The following is a 9,273-nucleotide window of genomic DNA, read 5'->3' on the forward strand; positions in this document are numbered from 1 at the left end:
CAGAATGTCTTAATCTTAGGAATTTCTGCAGTACCACGGCTATATGGTATGGTATAATATCGTTTATCCTCGGAGTTGAGAAAAATCTTTGCACGACTTAAACCGGGCGATGATTGCTCATCCCTCGAGTCCCAGTTACCGAGCTGGCGTTTGCTCATGCATGGTCTGATTGTCACACGTTTCTTACATTTTTTCTTATAATCCTGTCCGCATTTAAAACTACTCACCAGATTCACTGAAGCAAGCGTCGGTAAAGCCTTGCTCAAAGACATTACAACTCTAGCATCACTGGGTATATCGAACCCGGAACACGGGTAGCATTACTGCAAGTTCAGCGTTCGGCTACCCAGCAGACCATTTTTCAGAGCATCATAAATAGTCTGATAGTCTGATCATAAATAGCCACCTATCGTCCATGAGTAATGGTTCATTTTGATGACATTCTGGTGAGTAGTTCTTCCGCAGATGATCATGTAGGCTACATAACCTGCAACGCATTGACAAATGCAAGTTTGAACAGCTAAACAACGGTCCAATTTGCACTAAGATGGATCTCTTCGGTCTCCTGCGCATAAGGCTCAGGAAAAGCAGGCAAGAATGACAAAGCAACCAAAAAGCAGTCAAAAGGCATATTGCATGTAGGCTGACTAGCTAGCTCCGTCCTACGCAATCGGAGACTCTTGCTACCCATCTTCTTTGGCTCACGACACAGGCAGCAAAAAAGACAGGTTTTTGTTATTATCACAAAACGTCTCGGCAGCCGTAGCGTCAACATGCGAGTTTTAATGTGAATTGGCATAGGATCGTTATGTTGACGAGCTGCTACGCTACGCCACTGAGGATGATGAAAGCCCGAGCGAAAAACCCAAGTAGCCTGATAGGAACCACTTTGTTGCAATTGCGAATCTAACATTACTAGAAATTATTACTATAAAACTTAACTTTTAATGAATTTTTGTATTCTGTTGGGCACTTAACACTTGTCTAATCTGACCTGTCATCAATATGATTTTAAAAGTGGCTTTGTGTCCAGTTCAGAAACACTCCAAAATTTTCAGTTAAATGTGCATGGAATTAAATTAACTTCTCCGCATGATACATTATTTATTTAACAATTCGGATAAAGACGCTATGCGTAAAATAAACATCGCATATAAACTCAATATACATTCGCTTCACTAAACATTCTTTGAACACCTGTTAGACATTTGTCACCACCCGGAAGATAGTCGCGCTACTTTTCCGAACCCAAGTTCTGTACACCCTTTTATTTATGCAGGTGAGAACTAAGAAGATGATGAAGAAACATTTAAAAACAACTTTTAGGCACATTAACGAATCGACAATAAAGAAAGGTCATGTGACTATTATTCGAAATATTGATGTTAGCCAATAAGGAAGTCGTGTTTTGTTTTAAAACTTGCTCATTAGTTGTTAAATCACAGATACTGTTTTTTACATGAAATTACTTATGTCAACGTGAAAAAATAATCTTGATAGAAGTCTAGTTTAATTATTAAGTATTACTTAAGTCATTTATGTCTAGTTTAAGTATTTTCATTCATTGACAGAGACCCCTCCCCCACCCTCAAAAAGCGTATAAGCAACTAAACTAAGTTAAAGCTGTGAAACTTCTGCACGCAATACCTTATTTCTCTGAAGACCTCGAAACGGCACTATGTTTCAACTCAAAGCATATACGTTGAAATAGGAATATTTTGAAATGTTACTGTATGAAAACGAAATCTTAACAACTAAATATTATAACTTTATACATTTATATTATTTAATGTTTAAAGGTATAACCTTTTACGTTTTGAACTAAACGTACGTACAACGTTTGTTAAACGTCATACATACATAAACTTTGCACACTGCATTGGCGTACATCCTAAACATTTTAATGCCACAATAGTTTTAATTAAACTTAGACTTCGACTAGAAGGTAAATTTAAGTTAAGTTCAAGAAACTTTGACAAAAACATTTTAGAAAAAATACCTACAAAGGCTCGCTGTTTCTGGCGAACAAAAATTTTGTTAACGTGAAAGGGACATTATCCGACAGGAATGACGAATAATATATTGCCCAAACAAAACCAATATTTTTTAAAAACAACGTCTTTATAACGTGTTAAAACATTGACATAACACGTTGCTTAAAGGTTATTATTAGTAAAGGATGTTATTTTGAAGTCTCCCTTGGCGATCAAGAGAAGAAATGGGCTCCACATACTGTGTGCCATAACTGCGAAGAAATGCTTCGAGACTAGACAAAAAGAAAGATAATTAATTAATGGGTGTGCCCTTCGGAGTTCCCATGGTGTGGCATGAACACAAGGACCATTCAACTGACTGCTATTTTTGTTTGATCGACCAAAAAGGTGTTGGCCGGAAAAGAACACAAAACATTTCTTATCCCAACATCACATCAGCTATTCGACCTGTTCCACACTCTAGTACAGGGGTGACGAACCCGTTCGCTGTCGCGGGCCACTTCATTAGTTACAGCTGAGTAAGCGGGCCGCACAACTTTTAAGTCATATGACAGTCTAATCATATCAGTCATTAATCACTAATCATATCAGTCCATTCCTCCTGAAATACCCTTTTCTCATCTGCAATCTTTCTTTTCTTTGCTGAAGACATTGAAATTTGTATTAAATTGTTAAATTAGGTTAAAATTTTGCAGAATAATGAATATTATGTTTAATCTGTAAATTAGCAAAAAATTGGCTTTAAAATGTTTAAAAAAAAATAAATTAGTAAATGCAAATTTGCACCACGCCAACCTGACAACTTAATACAGAAACAGAAATAGGCTAAGCCTAACGTACTGCCGCTTACCACATAGAAAATCGAGTCATTTGATCAAAATGTACTGCTCTAGGCCTGCCCACCGAATGCAGCACCCAGCCACCCATACTCCATACCGGTACTGCTTTTCAGTTATCATGAGCTTTCGTGCCGCACTTAGCCTAAGTTGCGTGATATTGCACTTAATGACTTGGACAGAACTTCTGTGCACTCAATTATCAATTGATTTAATTTTAAAGTTTAGGTCTAACATACAAGTGTATGACCAGATGATGTCACGATATGAGTAGTTGGAGTCTAGTAAGCAAAAGCATCCTGTGATGCACTTGTATACTACACAGTTGCACTGCACTTGCGTGTGCACCCAAGATTTTGCTGAAAATCTTCATATCCTGCAGTCAGTCCTTGCCTGCCCTACTGCTCTACGGGAAGTCTATCATAAGCCAGAGAATTCTGGCGTGGCGAAGAGGCAAATTACTGTTATGCCACTGTCGTAAATATCAGCTTTGACCATCCTAACGTGGTGTCACAAAATTTTGCAAGAAACACAAACATTACAAATGCAATTTAAAATTCCTCCCGGACGCAAAATTTAACCCTAAATTCCGGACATGTCCGGAATTTTCCGGACGGTATGGCAACCCTAATTCCTATAAGTCCTATATGCCTTGCATGTATGGGCGTTTGTCAAATCGTTTGGTGGGCCGCACAAAATTGTTTGGCGGGCCGCAGGTTCGTCACCTCTGCAGTCTAGTAGATTCCCACCTCCAGTCTTTCATGTTTCTGTATCTTCTGAAGATGAAGAACTGGAATCTGAGAGTGACGATGTCATGGAATGCGAGTATAAAAGAATAAATACAGAATCTGAAGACTCTTCCTCTAAAACCAAATTAACTCCTGAGCAATTTAATCAGTCAGAGCTGAATGATTTAGTACGTGATTTAAATCTGCCCCAAAAAGCAGCTAAGCTCTTAGCCTCCAGGCTCGATGAAAAATGTATTTTGGATAGATCCGCAAAGGTTTCCTTTTTCCGAAAAAGAATTGAAATTTTCCTATCCTATTTTTCAGAGGAAAAGCAGCTGATTTATTACAATGACATTCCAGGCCTTCTTCGGTAATTACTAATTAGGCATCTCATCATATGATCCAGGAGAATGGCGATTGTTTTTGGATAGTTCCAAGCATGGTCTCAAATGCGCCCTCTTACACAATGGAAATATTTATGGAGCTCTTCCTATTGGTCACTCCACTGTCTTGAAGGAAAAGCATGATGATATCAAAATAGTCATTGAATTGCTCAAGTAGCCTATCATTGTAGCACAAGTGGATAATTTGCGATGACCTGAAAATGGTTAGTTTTCTGGTTGGCCAGCAAAAAGGATTCACGAAATTCCCATATTATCTCTGTATGTGGGACAGTAGAGCACGAAAGAAACACCACCCCATTCAATGTTCCCTCTAAGCTGCGCGCGTGCGCAAATGCGCACTGCTGACACGGTCTCCGCGCACAGAAAATCTGTGATGCGCACAAGAAAAAAATCCAACTTGAATTGAAAATAAATAAACGCATAATAAAGGCCACAGTGCGCATGTCTGATGTTGGTCACTGTGGTCCAAGGGACCGCTCAGGGAGTTGGTGTGCTTGCTCAGACTCGTGAAAAATTAGAGGGAACATTGACCCCATTATGTAACCGGCAAATTTATTAATGCCGATCACCTAAGGGGTGTCCTTCGGGCCATCAAGGCCTGAATTCCACCCTACCCTGGATATTAGAAATGCACACGGATTTCTTGAAAGTCTTATATTGAACAGTTAGAAAGAAATGATCACTCGAACAGACGAACAGAACAGCTACAAATCTGTGGGCAAGCAATATGAATCAATAGTACCAAACTGGAAAGATAATACTAAGCATGCAAGCAACAGTGAAAATGATATTAAACTGCTACAAATGGTTAGAGTAAGGCAACTACCACAGTTAAGAAGATGTGTATGTACAAATGGAAAGGTTTTTTGCCCTGTGAATGGCTAAAGTATGTTTCGCATTGTAATCACTAGGGCAACCAGTTTTTTGACCTAAAAATTTTAAATTTTGACCTTAAAATTTGCAAATTTTGACCTAAAAAGTTTACATTTTGACCTTATTTTGACCTAAAAAGTTTACATTTTGACCTTATTTTGACCTAAAAAGTTTACATTTTGACCTTATTTTGACCTAAAACGTTTAAATTTTGACCTCATTTTGAAAAACGGTATAGGCCTACTGATAGTCTCTACACTGTCTACAGCAACTTTCTAATCTAAAGCTGCATTTAAAAATGACAAAATGCTTTTCTAGTGTTGACTTTTTTTTCGTTTCTGCGTATTAAGATTGAAAACTTGCAGTTTCAAATGCAATGCCGTCACATCGTGACGTCACCAAACGCGCTGAAAAGCCTTCCCTCTCTTTGTGGCTTTGGTTCTAAGTAAAATTTGCGGGACTGGAATTGTTTGCGGTACAAGAAAAGAGAAAAACGGAAGAATAATATTACAAAATGGTTACAAAATTACAAGTTTAATAGATTTTGACCTAAAAAAAAGACCTAACGAAACAATTTGACCGTATTTTGACCTAACGTAACATTTTGACTTTATCTGACCTAATAACTTCTATACCACACGTCGTACAAAGCTGAAATTTGTTTTGTGCTTGTTTCATAGCATTCTGAGCAGGTAAAAAAAAAATTGACCATATTGACTTTTGGTTGCCCTAGTAATCACGTATGTTCGCAAATGCGCTACTGGCCACCTTAGGCTCAGCTCTATTTCATGCTGCCTCCAACAGGCAGAGATTGCGTATGTCACGCATGAATCTATTGTCTGCAGTCTTAACTTGGACTCTCCTCACAATTCCATCCTTGTCTGGATACGTCTTCTCCACGCGTGCTTTTGGCCAATGTCCACGTTTGGTATTGTCATCGACCATCAAGACAATGTCCCCAGTCTTAAAGTTTGGTGTAGGTTGCAGCCATTTTTGACGTTGCTGCAATAGTGGTAGGTAATCCTTCATCCATCGTTGCCAAAATTGGTTGGCAAGCAATTGGGCGAAACGCCACGATCTGCGGTATCCATCAGTTTTGAGAAATTCATCTGGTGGGAGTGACGGTTCAAGACTCCCAGCAAGTATGGACATTGGTGTTAATGCAGACAGATCATCTGGATCATCGCTTACGGGTGTAAGTGGTCGGTTGTTGACGATAGACTCAACTTCTGACATGAATGTGCCAAATGATTCATCGTCAAGGACTTTCTCTTCTGCAATTGATCGCAGGATTTTACGCACAGAGCGTATCATTCTTTCCCAAACCCCTCCTTGATGACTTGACAAAGGAAGATTGAAGTGGCAGTCGATTGACTTCTGGCACAAGAACTCATGGATTTGCTTCTTGTTCCATCTCTGGATACATATAAATCTCATATCTCGACATATCTCTGGTGCACATAAAGATGACACTTTTTTTAATTAAAAACGAATCTTATAATTAGTCAATAAATAATCCATTACTGAAAAAATATTAAAAAAAGTTCAACACGCTCACTACCTTCGCGAAAACGAGACTTGCAAAAGCAACTTTACATTGATCTGTTATGCACTTAAACCCTGCTCCAACAACCCCGGTGACGTCACATCCGCTATTGCACAGAGTTTTTGAAAATCGTTTTGCCAATACAGTAACTCATTTCCTCGAAAAAGGATAGAGAAATTTCGTTCGCATTTTCGCAATCAATGTATTTTCATCATTTTTTTGGACTTCAGTTACCCTTCAAGCTTCTGGGCTTTTTTGTCACCTTTTCTCGTTCGTTGATTGTTTGTTAACATAGTTCCTGTTATGTTTTGCTACAACAAGATTAGCTGATTAGCTCCATTCTTTTCTCTTCCCACAGTCAATAGCGAAAAATTAACTATACGATTTGGTGTACGATACTTTTTTGTATCGTTGGTGCGACCGTGACGAATGCAGGTTTGATGGTGTTTTGCTGACATCAATCAACGTCACACCTAAAAGTTGTTCGTCTCATTCATTCATTCATTCATTTTTCGTCAAAAGCTCGTTGGGGATGAAAAATCAAGCCAGCTGTTACTACTGCAACACGCGCCAATGAACAGGAAAAATTAACAAAGCAGAAAAGACTTCAAACGTGCTCAAGAAAAATAACGTTAATAATTGCTGGTAACAACTAGCACGGCCAATAAACCTATAATTAGTTAAATCCATTAAACAAACATTGAAAAAGCGAAAAATTAAGCAGACCAACAGGTAATGTGTTCAAACAACTGTTGAATGAAAATTGCTGTAAAAATTCAATGCTGTACATCAGTGGATGTTTATTGCGCAGAGCTACAATCATTTCTTACGAACAGCGACCAATTTTGTCAGTTCGGTTTAATCAATGCTTCTAGCATTGGTTCAATATTAATTTTGTGCACGTTTACACTGACAGCCTGGAAAAAACCACACAACCCAGCAGAACCCATGTACATGTTTGTAGCAGGCGCCACGCCAAAACACATAAAGTGTCAGAATAGCCTAAAGGCCCACTTTCCTAAAAAATTACAGTTGGGTCTAGTACAGTAGTTAGGCTGCTACATGGGTATTGCTACGGTAGCCTATTTTTCAAAGTCTCAGAGAGAGAAAGCTGGAGATCAGTCAGTATAGCAGCTTCCTGTCAATCCCATCAATTATGACCTATGCCTAGCCTATTCGGTCACGAAATTAAAAAAAGAAGATCGCGACTTGCAGACTAGGCTATATAGGCCTAGCCCAGACTGCATAGTTAGGTGTATAGGCAGTTAGGCACACTCAGTTTCAATACTGCTTTTCATGAGCTTTAGTGACATGTGTAGGTGCGTTCTTTTCCACTTAATGACGTGGACAGGATTGTTGTGTACTCAATTTATAATTGATTTAAAGATTGAATAAGTCCAACTGCATGTGTATAGGCATTTTAGACGTATAGGCTATGTAGTCTATAAGTACTTTGCAATTGTGCACTTCCATTGTATCAGAGAATTTTCGCGTACCACCCTTGTCATTTTTGGTTGTTTGGCGCACCCAATATCTGACTGAAAAAGGCCATACTTTGCAGTCTGTGCTATAGCCAAACGGCCTGTAATATGGAGAACTTGTTTTTCGTCAAGACTAGAGCAACACAGTGATTCTAGTGTACAAGTTTTAGTTATTTTGAATCAATTTTAACTAACAATTTTAATACACGTTATGACAAATTTTAGTTCGCTTGTGCACTACTCGTGTGAGGTATTACACAACGAACCTATCTGTCATAAAGACCGCATATGTTGGCGGTAATTGTTTGAATATGAGCGAGGACGATTGATGGTTGATAACTTGTTTTACTTCTGCTTCGATGGATGAGTTCTCATTTCTCAAATTTGCGTGACTATGCTGTTAGTTGCTTGATTCTGTCTATACAAATTACTAAATTATAAAGTTCCCATTTTATTTATTATAACACAAAGGCTTTTGCCTTTGGGCAAATCTTGCTGAATGTTACATCGCGCTCAGTAACACGTGAAATGGTAAAAGGGAGATCGTAAACATTACAACAGTATATATATGTGGCACACTAGTTCAATCGACGAAATTTATCTGACGTCATTAAGGAAAACTCAAGTCTGGTAAACACTGAATTCCAATATCCCAAATTAAATTCCAAACATCTCAAAACAACTTGTGAGTCGTGACGTAATCGTCACAACGTAACAATGGGTAAATACCATATTATGCGATTAGGATTTGAGACAAAATTTTAACATTTATTTCCCTGTACAGTAGCCTATACATTTTAAAAATGGCTGCCGCTATTTCACCGAAAAAAAGGGTTCATTTAAAGCTATTTTTCAAAGTTCTTGATAACCTAACTTTAATGCTATAACATTGTAACCTAAGCCTACAGACCTAACTGAAATCTACCTTCTAATCCCTTTAATCTAAATCTTACTTCAATCCCTGTAATCGAAATCTTACTTCAATCCTGACTGGAAAGTAGGGCAGTTTTGACAAGAAATTGTGTATGCAAGGATGGCATTCATCCTAACCTCAATTCTTTGTTTATTGGTTATAAATTGACGTTGATACGACCAGCTTATCTTTGTTAATTATAATTGCACACATTGATGATTCTTGTGCGTGCAGCTGCCACACTCTCCACTATGGACTCCAACAAAGCCCTAATTAGCTAAAATCTTTTTGTATTTTGTATTCCATCTCATGCTATTTCGCCAACCCATTCTCCTAACTTAACCGCCTATCTTCAGATCTTTAACAATCAGATTGCATGTACTAAATACGGATACGGTGAAATACCTGTAGTCACTCCGATCAAATTGATACTGGTAATTTTAGTCCATGCTATACACCACATTAGAAAGTTTAGCGTTTTGGGTGAGAAATCTCTTG

At 38.2% G+C, this 9,273-nt stretch overlaps 1 protein-coding gene across 1 annotated transcript; it reads right to left on the reverse strand.

Annotated features, from left to right (window-relative positions):
* Positions 1 to 5,621: 5,621 nt before the first annotated feature.
* LOC143449429 (uncharacterized) lies at positions 5,622 to 6,674 on the reverse strand. The gene is made up of 3 exons (XM_076949641.1): positions 6,616 to 6,674; positions 6,397 to 6,487; positions 5,622 to 6,251 (listed from the first exon to the last, which is right to left on the reverse strand). The coding sequence occupies exons 1-3, from the start codon at positions 6,672 to 6,674 to the stop codon at positions 5,622 to 5,624; spliced, it is 780 nt and encodes a 259-aa protein (XP_076805756.1).
* Positions 6,675 to 9,273: the final 2,599 nt, after the last annotated feature.

This window comes from Clavelina lepadiformis, chromosome 1, assembly GCF_947623445.1.
Source record: "Clavelina lepadiformis chromosome 1, kaClaLepa1.1, whole genome shotgun sequence".
Taxonomy (NCBI): Eukaryota; Metazoa; Chordata; class Ascidiacea; order Aplousobranchia; family Clavelinidae; genus Clavelina; species Clavelina lepadiformis.

Coding starts and splice junctions, on each gene's coding strand:
- LOC143449429 (XM_076949641.1), bottom strand. CDS start 6,674: ATGTTAACAAACAATCAACGAACGAGAAAAGGTGACAAAAAAGCCCAG. Junction 6,488..6,615: donor AAAGCCCAGAAGCTTGAAGG/GTAACTGAAGTC, acceptor TCTGTGCAATAG/CGGATGTGACGTCACCGGGG. Junction 6,252..6,396: donor CAAGTCTCGTTTTCGCGAAG/GTAGTGAGCGTG, acceptor ATATGTATCCAG/AGATGGAACAAGAAGCAAAT.